This window comes from Lepus europaeus, chromosome 17, assembly GCF_033115175.1.
Source record: "Lepus europaeus isolate LE1 chromosome 17, mLepTim1.pri, whole genome shotgun sequence".
NCBI classification, from domain to species: domain Eukaryota; kingdom Metazoa; phylum Chordata; class Mammalia; order Lagomorpha; family Leporidae; genus Lepus; species Lepus europaeus.
This window is the reverse complement of record NC_084843.1, coordinates 37,504,647-37,518,117: the sequence shown is the minus strand read 5'-3', so window position 1 is coordinate 37,518,117 and position 13,471 is coordinate 37,504,647. Positions and strand designations below refer to the sequence as shown.

At 41.1% G+C, this 13,471-nt stretch overlaps 1 protein-coding gene across 4 annotated transcripts in view; it reads left to right on the top strand.

Annotated features, from left to right (window-relative positions):
• Positions 1–12,944, top strand: part of PCGF5 (polycomb group ring finger 5) — a 124,382-nt gene extending 111,438 nt beyond the window's left edge. For all 4 annotated transcript variants that reach the window (XM_062214059.1, XM_062214061.1, XM_062214057.1 and 1 more), the window contains one exon: positions 7,330–12,944. In XM_062214059.1, coding sequence (XP_062070043.1) covers positions 7,330–7,377 — 48 coding nt within the window. In that variant the 3' untranslated portion in view covers positions 7,378–12,944. The remainder of the gene's footprint in view (positions 1–7,329) is intronic.
• The last annotated feature ends 527 nt before the right edge of the window (positions 12,945–13,471 follow it).

Below are 13,471 nucleotides of genomic sequence, written 5' to 3'. Positions count from 1 at the left end.
ATTTCTGATGCAGCTCTCTGCTGTGGCCTGGGAAAGCAATAGAAGATGGCCCAAGTCCTTGGGCCCCTGCACCCACGTGGGAGACCTGGAGGAGGCTCCTGGCTCCTGGCTTCGGATCGGCACTGCTCCGGCCGTTGCAGCCATTAGGGAGTGAACCATCAGATGGAAGACCTCTCTCTCTCTCTGCCTCTCCTCTCTCTGTTGAAATGTCAAATTAGGTGTCGATAAATAACAGCCTCAGCTAAATCTAATTGTGAGCTTGTTTAACAGGCACTTTTCTTGGGTTACCTCTTTTAATAATGAAACAATAGTGAGCTAATTAATAAAAACATGTGGTAAAAACCTGGAGAGGGGCCGTTCTCGTGGCCCAGCAGGTTAAGCCACTGCTTGTCCTGCTGGCATTGCATATTGCAGGCCCAGCTCGAGTCTCTCTTGCTCAGTTTCTGATCCGGCTTCCTGCTGTAGTGCACCTGGGAAGGCAGTGGAGGATGGCTGCAGTACTTGGGCCCCGGACACTCATGTGGGGGACCAGAATGGAGTACCTGGGGCCTGGCTTCGACCTGGCCCAGCCCTGACTTTTGTGGCCATCTGGGGAGTGAACCAGTGAATGGGAGAGCTCTCAATTGCTCTGCCAAAAAATAGATCGACAAATCTTTTAAGACATTTCGGAAAACCAGAGACTAAGTGCTACAGTGTATGGTGGAGGTGACTGAAGATGAACCTTCAGGTTGTCTTCATTTTATTTCTTTGGATCCAAGACCAGAGAATTGCAATTATAACAAATGTCTCTAGCAAACTTAATTCCCGCATCGCAGTCTTGGGGCTGGGACATAAGAATGCATGTTAAATATTGAAAAAAACTACTTCAGAGGCCAGCACTGTGGCATAGTGGGCTAAGCCACCGCCTGCAGTGCTGGCATCCCATATGGGCACCGGTTCTAGTCCTGGCTGCTCCACTTCCAATACAGCTTCCCTGCTATGGCCTGGGAAGGCAGTAGAAGATGGCCCAAATCCTTGGGCCCCTGCACCTGCGTGGGAGACCCAGAAGAAGTTCCTGGCCCTAGCTTTGGATCAGCCCAACTCCAACCGTTGTAGCCATTTGGGAAGTGAACCAGCAGATGGTAGACCTTCCTCTCTCTCTCTCTCTCCCTCTGTCTGTAAATCTACCCCTCAAATAAATAATCTAAAGGGAAGAAAAGTCCTTAGAAACAGAATTATTCAAAAAAAAAAAAAAAAAACACCGTGACCGGCGCTATGGCACAGTGGATTAAAACCCTGCCTTGAAGTGCTGGCATCCCATATGGGTGCTGGTTCTAGTCCCAGCTGCTCCTCTTCCAATCCAGCTGTCTGCAGTGGCCTGGGATAGCAGAAGTCCTTGGGCGCCTGCGCCCACGTGGGAGACCTGGAAGAAGCTCCTGGCTCCTGACTTCAGATCGGCTCAGCTCTAGCCATTGTGGCCATCTGGGGAGTGTACCGGCAGATGGAAGACCTTTCTCTCTGTCTCTACCTCTCTCTGTAACTCTATCTTTCAAATAAATAAATCTTTAAAAAAAAAAACTGATAAAAATTTGTGAATTAGTAGTAGTTCAGAATTTCTCTTCAGTCTTTTGGTCAGTGCTATAATATAGAAGTCCCCATGCCTTCATTAAAACATGTGCTTTTTGCCGGTGCCGTGGTTCAACAGGCTAATCCTCCGCCTAGCAGTGCCGGCACACCAGGTTCTAGTCCTGGTCGGGGCACCGGATTCTATCCCGGTTGCCCCTCTTCCAGACCAGCTCTCTGCTATGGCCCGGGAGTGCAGTGGAGGATGGCCCAAGTCCTTGGGCCCTGCACCCCATGGGAGACCAGGAGAAGCACCTGGCTCCTGCCTTCGGATCAGCGCGATGCACCGGCTGCAGCGCGCCAGCCGCGGCGGCCATTGGAGGGTGAACCAACTGCAAAGGAAGACCTTTCTCTCTGTCTCTCTCTCTCACTGTCCACTCTGCCTGTCAAAAAAAAATAAAAATAAAATAATAAATAAATGTGCTTTTTGATACACACATTTTTAAAATTTATTTGAAAGATAGAGCTCCTATCTGCTGGTTCACTCCCTAGGTGCCTGCAGAAGCTGGGTCTGGGCCAGTCCAGAGCCAGGAGCCAGAAACTCAATCGGGATCTTCCACATGGGTAGCAGGGATTCAACTACTTGAGCCATCACCTTCTGCCCCTAGGGTGTGTGTCAGCAGGAAGCCGAAGTCAGGAGTAAAGCCAAGAACTGAGCCAGTGCATCCAACGCAGGATGTGGGTTGTCGCAAGAGGCATCTTAACCTCTGCGCCAAATGCTTGCCTTGATACATGCCGTTAAGTTCTAGGTTTTCAACAATGGAGTAAATTAATGTAACATCTATAAAGGCCAAGAGAAAATTAAGCAAGAAAAATCCTCCTCATATTATGTAAATGATGAAAGTTACAATGTAATTAAGCTGGTGCGCTCTATAAATATATAAACTTTATGAGTGTTTCACCTGCTTTGAGCATCATAGCTTATTTGGGGATGATGAATTATAGGGATACCGCTAGCCTATAGCTATAACCCAAACATGTGGTTTTTTTGTTGTTATTCTTAGAATTGATGTCTGTTTCCTAAAAAACAAAAATGTTCTTAAACCTCAATCCAAGCTATTAGGCAGCTGAAGAGGAAAAAACAAATTTTTTTTAAAGATTTGGGAGGAGAAACAGAGACACAGAAGGGCAAGGATCTTCTATCTACTGGTTTACCTCCCAGTGGCCACTGCAGCTGGGACTGGCCCAGGCCGAAGCCAGGAGACTGGAAATCCAGCTGAGCCTCCTATGTCAGGGGCAGGAACCCCAGTATTGGGCCCTCTGCCTGTGCTTTCCCAGGAACATGAGTGGGGAGCTGGATCGGAAGCACAACAGCCAGGACTTGAACTGGCGTTCATGCGGGATGCCAACCTCACAGGCAGCAGCTTAACGCACTGCACCACAGTGCTGGCCCTGATAGATTTCCAAATCTACAGATTTCCTGTCCTTTCTTGCATACTTCATTATGGGTTATATAGTCTTGTAAGAAAATTTAACTTGTGGGTAGAGGAGGTACCCTTAGCCAAAATCAGAAAATGTCTAGGAAGATATCAGTGGATCAAAATTAACACAAGAAGGAAAACTTAAATCACTAATTCATGAAATGGATAAAAAAAAAAAGATAAGGAATTAACTTCCTTAAAGGATACCTAAATGGTTTTATGGTCATATTCTCTCAGATTTTTCAGATCATTCCCAAATCATTTCAGATCAGGCCAAATATATGTATTATTTTACATCACCGAAAAAGGTGGAATTCTCCCAGATTCCTTTACAAAAGTAGTGTAACCATGACAAAACAACTGACAGACAACCCATAGACGACTAGTACCAGCTGTCATTTAGATGATCATGCACTGAAAGAATGGCAAACTAAGACCTAGTTGAATTTCTATTAGAAATGCAAAAATGGCTTAATATTGGAGGGATAACATGTACGAATTATAAACTTTTTTTAGTTAGTGCCTGTGTAGAAAATCCAGGTCATCAGTAGATAACTACAGAGACATGCTGATCAAATTCATATTCTTTACCTAGATTTACAAATTACCAATTCACTCCTGTTGTAGGTGTGTGTGTGTGTGTGTGTGTGTAGCCATTTAAAAGTATATCAGGTAGTATGACAACTAGCCATTGAAAACACAAGTGTGTCTTTCGTAAGACAGACCTTCTGTGTATCTATAACTCCATTTCATACTCAAGAAGTTTAAGTGGTGCACTAAAATTACAGAGATGTCAGTTACCCCCATAATTATGCCATTAAATGTAATTCCACACACACTTGACTCAGATTTTTGTTAAACTTTATAAAGCCTATCATTGTAAAGTTCATCAGGAGATACAAACAGGGGCTGCTGCAGCCACATGTTAACCGCATCTTAGAGCTGAGCTAATCAGATGCTCATTTGAACACAGACGTAGGATAAGGATAGCTCAGGAACAGGCTCTGGAATGTATGAGACTACCAAGAGTCTCTCATAGGAATGGAGAAAACAGACGTAGTTCACAAATACCCACTGAGCACTTGGCATGCGATGGCCCTCTTCCAGGCTTTGGGGATAAAGGAAGGCAAGTCTTGGTCCTCACGGAAGTTACACTCTGATGATGGTCACAGAACAAATGAGTAAACTGGGGACTGTTCAAAGACGATTTAAAGGAGATAAATAGAATATTTTTGATAAAGGGCCAAGGAAAGTCTTCAAAAATGAAGAAGAATTGAGAAAAGTAGCCGTGAGAATGTGGGAGGTAGAATGTAGAACACACAAGGCCAGAGGAGTAGTCTGCCAAGGCCCCAAGAAGGGAACCTGCGTGGTAGAGAAGCACACGGAGGCTGGGGGGGGCTGTGGCCAGACAGGAAGGGCAGGCTGTGTGGTGATGGAGTGCTCGGGGAAGCAGGTGCGGCGGGGCAGGCTTGTTTTCAGCAAACCACACAGTGTGCAGTGGCCGTTCAGTCCATGCCTCACTATTTCCTAACAGTTTCTTGGTGGTGTGGATGGCAAACCTTAAAAACTGGTACAGAAGCAATCAAGAAGAAAATAGAAGTTGAGCAGCTGATCTCAGACTGGGGACAGCCTTTCCCTTTCTATCTTGTTTTAAAAACTATGAATATTGAAAAGCACATAGCAAGAAGCTCGCATCACTAAGAAAGCTTTTGTACAACAGAAAAAGGTTCAATATCCTTAACACAAAGAATTCAAACAACTCTTAAATTTTTTTTTAAAAAAAGGCCTTTCATTTAACAAAAAGGAGCAAAGGATAACACTCATTCTGAGTGAGGTTCTGGGGAAATGGGTACTCATATTTCTTTTGGAAATATAAAAACAGAACACCGTTGTAACAGTATTTATAAAAGAAAGTTTTTTAAAATATGCATGTCGATTGAACCCACAGTTCCACATCAGGGAGTTCCTATCCCCAGGGTGAGAAATAGATCACTGGATCAAGATTAACCCATTACAGCAAAAGAAAAAATTTTGCAGCCCCCTGACCCGTACAGCAAAGGGAGACTCAGATATGTGTGACTCATTTCTGTATCAGCTCAGTCTATAGCTGCTCAAAAGGATCATATAGGAAGGTATTAAGTCACTTGGAAATAGGTTTGTAGAATTTTAACTGGACAAGATTATTAACCAAACAATGTGTAGCATGATTCAAATTCTGGGAAAAAATGTAGATATGACCAGAAGGATACAATTTTTATGATGATTGTCTTTGGATGGTAGGATTTAAATAATTCCTCTTTTAAAACCTCTACACATGCTTTTCTGTATTTCTAAATCTACAATAAGACAAATTACTTTTATGATAAAAAAAATCCTTTAAGGAAAAAAAGTACCTCAACCAGTTTTGTCATTTTCTAAAATTACCACTTTTGAAATGTTTACTTTGAAAGTATCTATCCCTCACTTCTGTAAAATGAGGACCAGCACCCGTGCAGTGCAGGCCCAGTCAGCGCAGGAGAGGCCGCCTTTCATAATAGTAATCGTGGTACCATTTTCCTTCAGAACACAAACTGAAGCACAACTGAAGGTGCAGCTGAACACTTCTCAGGGTTCTGACACATCTCACTGAAATTATTCAACGATGTATGCTGTCCTACAACACCAGTGAGAAACTCACTCAGTGACTACCAAGCTCATTTACTTCCCTGTCTACCTTCATCCCTAGTAGTATGGTGACGGCTGCCTCTGTCCATGAGGATTGCATGTGGGGGCTTTTTAAAAGGTGGTAAAATGGAATTGAAATGGGATCTTGAAATCCATGCAGTTTTTTCACAGTACACACTCTCAATGATCTTTCACATGTCTGGATTTCATAAACTTTTCTCCCACGATAAACTCATCTTGGAATTCCATTTCTCATGAATTGTTGAAGTTCCCTGTGCCTAGTACTGTTGTCTCAGGTTTTTGCAGAAAGCATGATGACTGAATCCAGAATGGGAGGTCGACCTGGAAAGAGTGTGGGGAGGGGCCAGCTGCCGGCCGGGAGAGATGGGATGGCAATCAGTAAGCTTAGCATAGAACCTCTTAGTGGTTTCAGAATCTGGCTGAATGACAGAAACAAAGAATCTTATAACACACAGATTTCTGTGCCCTCCCCCAGATAATCTGATTGTGAGCAAACAGAATAAAGTTTAAAATACAAACAAGTAAAATCAAAAGAATTTCAGAGCACAGAAACCTCGAGGGACTGAGATTTCTGCTCTCAGCCTTTAGAAAGCCACTGCTGGCGTCTGCTGTGCCTCTGCAGCTGGGAGCCCAGGAGCCAGGCAGCGTTTGGATTCCTGCCTTCCAGACCTGTCCCCAGCGGGATGGCCCAGCAGCCTGTGACCTTGAGTGTTCTCAGACACAGCTCCGCGAGGCACGAGCTGGTCATTTTCAGGACCACTGGCTCCCACTCTGTCCCTTTCATCGGCATGAAGGAACACCAAGCTCTCTGACCTGGATCTTTGCACTCACCTGCACTCTGGTGGAAAAATGCTAGTTGGAGGCAATCTTGGCCCTTTTCTTGATTCCACACATTTCGTTTTAAAAGGGTCAGTCACAGCTTTAATGAAACTCCTTGGTTCTCCAGTCGCTTTCTAATGTTTTGCATTTATATGATCTGGTAACAGTAAAAACAGGTGCAAAAGTTAGTGTGGCATATGCCTGTACTGCGAGAAATGCTGGACGTATGATAGCTTTTCTGCATAGAATAACATCCAGGACGATGTAAAGCCTTCAGTTATGCAAGTATTGTGTAGTAGTTAAGTCTAAATATTTCATACTAACAGCTGGCTTTTGAAAGAAGACGGCGACCTAAATGTTTATGTAACAGCTACTTATTTTTAGTATTTTATAAAGAGCCATTAAAGTTAAGTGTTAAGTGCTAAAAATTATCAAGCATGTGAAAAATGTGATTTATGAAGACTACTCTGGTTCCTTATATTCATAGTGGTGGTGGTGGGGGGGTCTCTGTTAATAAGGGACTCACATGAGTCACATATACAATCTCTGATGTCTATGGGTCTTTGAATGTGGCCTCTGCTGCACGTTAGTGAAAATAACTGATTCTAGTAAAGTAATGGCAGGCAAAAGAGATTATTAGTTTCTTATAACTTTAAATGGTAGTTTAAATCTTAATGTTATAAATTCTAACACCAGGTAATATTATAAATGATGACCTCAAATTCTTAAAAATCTCTTGTATATAAACTATACTGTCTTTACAGAAATCTAGTCTTACTCATCATCTGTTTTTATTTTGTAGTCATATCCTATGGTATTGCAGTATCGACCAAGAATTGATTTCGGTTAGACCAAGGGGCCTAGATGTCACGGAGATGAATCCTGCACTATTTGTTTACTCGTCAACAGATTGCACAGAAAATGGTGTGCGGACTAGAGGGAAACAATCAGATTTTCAGCATGCAAATAAGGCCATTGTTCGTCTCAATTGTCAGTTGCATTCATGTTGTTTCTATTAAAAGCAAACCAAGTGCCATTTTGCTACTGAACCATCTGCATAAGGTATTTGTGCTGTCTCACAGTGTGCAAGTCATGGTTGAAATCAGGTGTGCAGCCATGAGTCTGACTATTGCTCGCCTCTTCCAAGATCGTTCTATTATTTAATTACACTAGCTCAATGGCTCAGTCTTTGTGGTATCGCAGTTTTCACATAGACTATTTTATTAATTCTTGTTCAAATAGAGTACTGTACAAGAAACTAATAATTATATCTTGAAATTATTTTGTATGGAAATATATTTAGAAAAGTGGTTTCTGAACCATCACCCTGTTGTTGGTAAGCTTTTTGTGTAAAAAATAGTTCATGTGTGTGTGTACAAGTCCTTTTGTGAAGAATTCCAATTATTCTTTAACATTAGAGCACATCGAAATCGTAGACATCCTCAGTGTCTGTCTTTGTAGTCTACCAATTGCACAAGGAAGGCATGTCAGCCCTCCCGATGGAAAATCCGTGCAACATCTGGGACAACTGAAGATAGACTCGCAACCATTCAACATGGTGGCAGCTGGTCACATTTACTAATAAGAAAACTTAGTGTGTAAGTAAAGTTAATATTTGCTAATGCCTTATGCGAAGCAGGTGCTGCTTACTGACATGTCATTGGATAGCCCGTTTTATGTTTGTATCTTTACGTTGTTGCTGTCACTTAATGAGTGCACTGTTTCTCTTTTTAAGTTGGCCTTAGATGTGTGTCCATGTGGCATGCAGAGGGTTAGGATGACTTTTAATATTAGGATTTTTAGAGCAGATGACATTAGCTATTTTATGGATTTCAAAAGTCTCAAAACAGTTGTAGATCAAAACTGTAAGTTACCTATTGCATTTCCAAACCATACATGTAAAATAGAGTAAATGCAACACTGTAGGTCAATAGGCTGATCAGAACTAATGGTTTGAGAGGAATTTTATTTTAGGTCCTGTAGCGGTCAGAGGGAAATGAGATTCTTGCTCTCTACATGAGTTCATTATGGCCAGAGCTGTGATAACGTCCTTGATTTTGTGGTTTTGTTCAGTCTTCCCTTCATTTTGGGATTAGTCTGCAGTTCTTGTTACCTTAAATTATATGAGAAACTTCATTTTAAACCTTTCAAAATTCACAGTTGTTTTCAGAAAATTTCTTTGGAAATTGTTTTACTCATTGTTTCAAAACAAAGTTAAACTCAAACAGGAAAAATTCTTGAAAGGAAAAATGTTTTAGAAATCTGACATGAGCACAATCTGTGTGTTAAACACATAGTTTTATACTGAATGCATGGTAGAAATGCTACATTTCCCAGTAAAATATGTTAATGCCTTCTGAATTTTAAAATGCTTCTTAGAAACATTGTGCAGTGCTAAGAGAAATACAAAATGCAGCTCATTCTTTGTGAATGAAACTTCCCAATTGTTTTTTTTCTTATATATTTTATTCAAGTCCAAGTCTGTGTTACAGTTTTCTGTTGTTACTGTGACTTTTGTGGGAAAAGGTTATGGCAATATCTCAACTTCATTTTTTTATAATGTGTTCTTGGAAGGGCTCACAAGCAGAATTTAAAAGGCAGATTTTCACTAACTCTTTCAGTGGTTGGAAAAAACCATTACACTCAACCGAAAACTGAATTTACCATCAGGCTACAGAAATTATTTTGCTGTGCCATGAAACCTAGTTCCCAGATATCCCTAAGAAATGTTTTTAATTATTATAAATTTATCACGTCTAGGTCAGTGATTAAGAAGTAGTGCAACATGGAAGTTAATTTAATCAACTCAAAATGGATTAAGGATGCATTTTTAAAACCAGAAATGAAATTTGATGTTTTAGCTTCCTGGCAAAAATTTACGGCCAGAAATGAATTTTATATACAAGATCTCTTTAAATTTGATCTGTTGCCCGATCCTATGTAATTGTACTATTTTCCTTGGAAATATATGAGACAGTTATGGAATTGAAAATCATTTTATATAAAGTTGCTCTCTTTGATGTTAATGCGTTAACATTTTGTTCAAATGCAATGGAGGACATATATGTAAGTGCCAAAACAGGTGAAAACCTCCCATTCAGAGGGCGTCAGTTGCTATTTGAGGCCAAGCACACACATTTGGATGCTTTGAGTCACGTGATACTGCTCCTGAGAGGCACAGGCTGCTGGCGCTGCCCACTGTGGGTATAGGCCGCTAACTGCTTTCCCGTCCAGCAGTGCACTCGGCTCCCGCTTGTTAGCCCCTAAGTCAGTTTGGAGAATTTTAGGAAAGTATGCAGACACCCTCGTGGTCTACTTTATAGATTCAGGGTGCTAACAAAACAAACTGTATCAGTAACCCATAGGGGTAATCATCAAACTCTGTACAACTGGAGAATAAAGAAACCTAAAGTTAACTTTTCCTTTCATCTGTTGTTTAAGCAATACATTGAAAAAAAAAAACTTCCATAAAAGATTTATCTGCCTTAATTATCGCTGTAAAAGAATCAAGGAGCCCTAGATGTCAAGAATGCTTGTGGTTTATAAACAGAACTTTATTTGAAGTAATCACAATCAGTTAATAGAGAAGTCAGAATATGGCCTTTTCTCTAGATTGACAAGACAATTTTAAGGAGTTTGGGGAAAAAACCTGAAAGGCTCATTCAGGAGGTGATACTTGGTCTGGGGTTTGGGTCATGTCCTCCAACTACTCTCAGGAGAGTTTGTCATTTCCTCATTCATTAAATACCTGTCCCATTCTCACAGGCCACACTTTATGAAGTTACTGAGTTTTCTCAATTATATTATACACTCAAATATAAGCTAAATTTAAACTGATTCTTAAGGGAAAAAAAAGCATTGTATAATATTGTGAACTGTTTAGCTTTATCGAATATTTAAGAGAAAGTGCCTCACTGCTGAAGTGCATTTCTGTTTTAGATTTACTGCATAAATTTTGAGTTATCTGTACCTGTTTCTTATGAATGGTTTTTCTACTTAAATAGGCGCTTGCAAGTTTCTCTCTTTTTGAAAGATTTTCTTAAGAACATAGGTATCACCAAAGACATTTTACTGTTAGTAACCATATTACAGAAACAGTTTTAACAGTTTGGAAGTTGGAAATTTTTAGTTTGCAATTTAATTTTGTATAGTTAGGCAATAACCTTGATCAATCGCTACAGTATCACCAAAGAAAGGCTTTAAACTGAATTTTCTTGGTGAGCTCAAGCAAATGCAGGTGCTCCCTGCAATAATCAGAACCTGCTTCCTTTCATCTGTCATCAGGATGTTAGAAGAGAAAGAGATCACCACAAGAAATAGCCCCCTCTGGAAAAAAAGGGGGAAATACTTTGAAAAGAAAATTGAGATTTTTAAATCATAACTCGAGAAGCTCTTTGTTCCACACAGGGTAGTGTAAATTAAAATTACACTTCTTTAGCTCGAGGGTTCTTAGTCGTGAGAAAATGTTCACTGAAGACACACTTTGGGAAGAGTGCTGACATGCTTACTTGTATAGAACACAACACATGCTATTGGACTTACATAAGTAAGTGCTTTTTCTGGATGCAAAAGCTAAATTTTCATTAGGGCTTATTTTTTTTCCCCCTGTAAAGCAACTCTATCTTGTTTCTCAGCAGTTACTGTACTGTTAGTACAATTTAGATACAGCCTAATTCAGCAGACTGGGTTCCAGAACAAAGAGCACATATGCCCAGCTAACGTGAGGAACCGTTGTACCCCCTCTCTCCTTGGGAGCTCACACTGTGGGCACCTTACAGGTCACATGGCGTCTTCCTGATGAGTAACTGGGCAAACCTCCCTGCACAGGATAAGATGGCTGCCCACTCAGACATACACTCTGCCTACCATGCAGAATTGCCCGGCAAGCTAAGATTTATGCCAGTGACACTGGCTGCTTGCAAGAATTCCTGAAGTGACTGACTTTGCCATAACTGACTTCCTGGATGAGAAATGCAAAAGTGTGAAATGCCACTATTATTTGGTGATAGATACCCCTAGACTTTGGAGAGTGACAGAGAAGGTAACACACGCAAGAACTGGTTTGTGAGGAGTAGAGATGAAGAGGGTAACCAACAGTTACTGGATTTACTTTAGAGTGCTGACAGAAACATCGGATTGCAAAGTCATTAAACCCAACAAGCAAATATAAACTACAGGGTTTTCATAGTTTTGTTTTTTTTTTTTTTTTTTTTTTTTTTTTTTTAAGCAGTGGCATTTTTCTGGTAATTTAGAAGTGATTCTCTGCGTAAGTCATACAGTTTTCAAATAGTTTGTTTCCCATCCTCATACTTTCAAGTAGAATTAAAATGCTTGAGCACTACCTTTTCAGAAACCTATACAACTCGCCCAGCCCACTCACAGGTCTCTAAACTGGAAGCACCACGCCCCCCGTGTCTGAGTCACAAGACTGCATTTTTTCTCACCTTTACATTTAGAATCAAGTGAAGCAGACCACGTGGAGGCTTCAGCAAGTTCATGGTAAACGGCATTCAAAGGTGGCTGCCAATATCCCATGAGCTTGTTCAATCTCCCCTCCCCGTATATTAAATACTGGGTCTGGTGTTCTTCCATCTTATAGTGCTTCATGAAGAAAGAAACTGGTGTGAGTGCAGGTGGAGTATTTCTGGTGGCAGAGAGAGTGAAGAGATTAATGTATTTATCCCTCCACTTCGCATCAGTGCCCTGGAGTGGGGGGAGCTCTTGCACATCAAAAATACATGGCATCAGCCTAGCATTGTCCGGGGTCAGCTAGCTTTTGCTGTATTTCTTAGAAGGGGAGTGGGGGCTCAAGTGTCCTTACAAAGCTGTGGTCCAGGACAGGAGCTGGGGCGGGAGGGGGGCGGGGAGTGCCAGGGTTCTGCTGCTTTCCTGAATCGGGTCAATACAACAGCGGTATCAGTTTATCATAAAGTAGCCCTCACAATAAGTACAACTATCACAAAGTATATTGTAAAGTTATGTTGCTGTTTTTCCTTTGAGACATGAAATACTTTAAGCTTTTTGTCAAAAGTGGTAACATCTTAATACAAATAAAAACCTTTTTGTGGTTGTAAGATTTAGCTTATAAATCATTCAAATTGAAGTGAAAGATTTACCAGGTCATTGTTAATGACTTAGTCTATTAAGAATATATGTATTTTTGTAATGGAAAAGCACTTGTAGATATTTAATCAGTCCAAGATATATGTGTTTTGCAGAAATAAAATGCTGCTTAGAGATTCTCTTTAAATATTTTTTATTTTTGTGCTCAAATGTATTTTCTGTTGATCTATGGAATGTTCTGTACAAAGCTGTATGATTGTACTGTTGGGCTAGATACATTTTTTAAAAAAAAAATCTGGACTTAGGCAAGTATATTTGACCATGTTAAAATAGTATCTTTGTTATTAAAAATTTGATTGCATAACTTACTGTTGTCGTCTTTATTCTTAGTAGCTGGAGATTACAACCTCCCTTAAAACTGTCTCCGCTACCTACTACTCCTAGGGCAGATTTCACTGAAACTTAATGAGTGTTTGAGATTGTAAGCATTTTCTAAAGATTCTGCAGCTGTTCAGTTTTAAGATGGCAAACTGCCCCTCAAATAATACTTAAGCCAGGAAGGAGGCTGTGAGCTGGGGTGCTAGCTGCCAGGGGAGCAGGGCCCCAGCATCTACCTGTTATAGGGGCTTGCAGCGTGCTGATCACCTCCCCTAACTGCCACACTTCCCTCCTCCCCATTGGCCTGGACCGGCCATGACCCACGCATCACACAGCACCACCAAGCGCTTGGACGCACAGCTGCACCCTGAATCAGTCATGGGTGGGGGCAGCATCAGAGCCGAGGTCCCCATCGCCCCTCCTGTCATCGCTCGCATGGTTCTGACACAAAGCCAGTTTCTCATTTTCCTCTTCTTCACCAGAAATGAGCTCAAAGTCAGCAC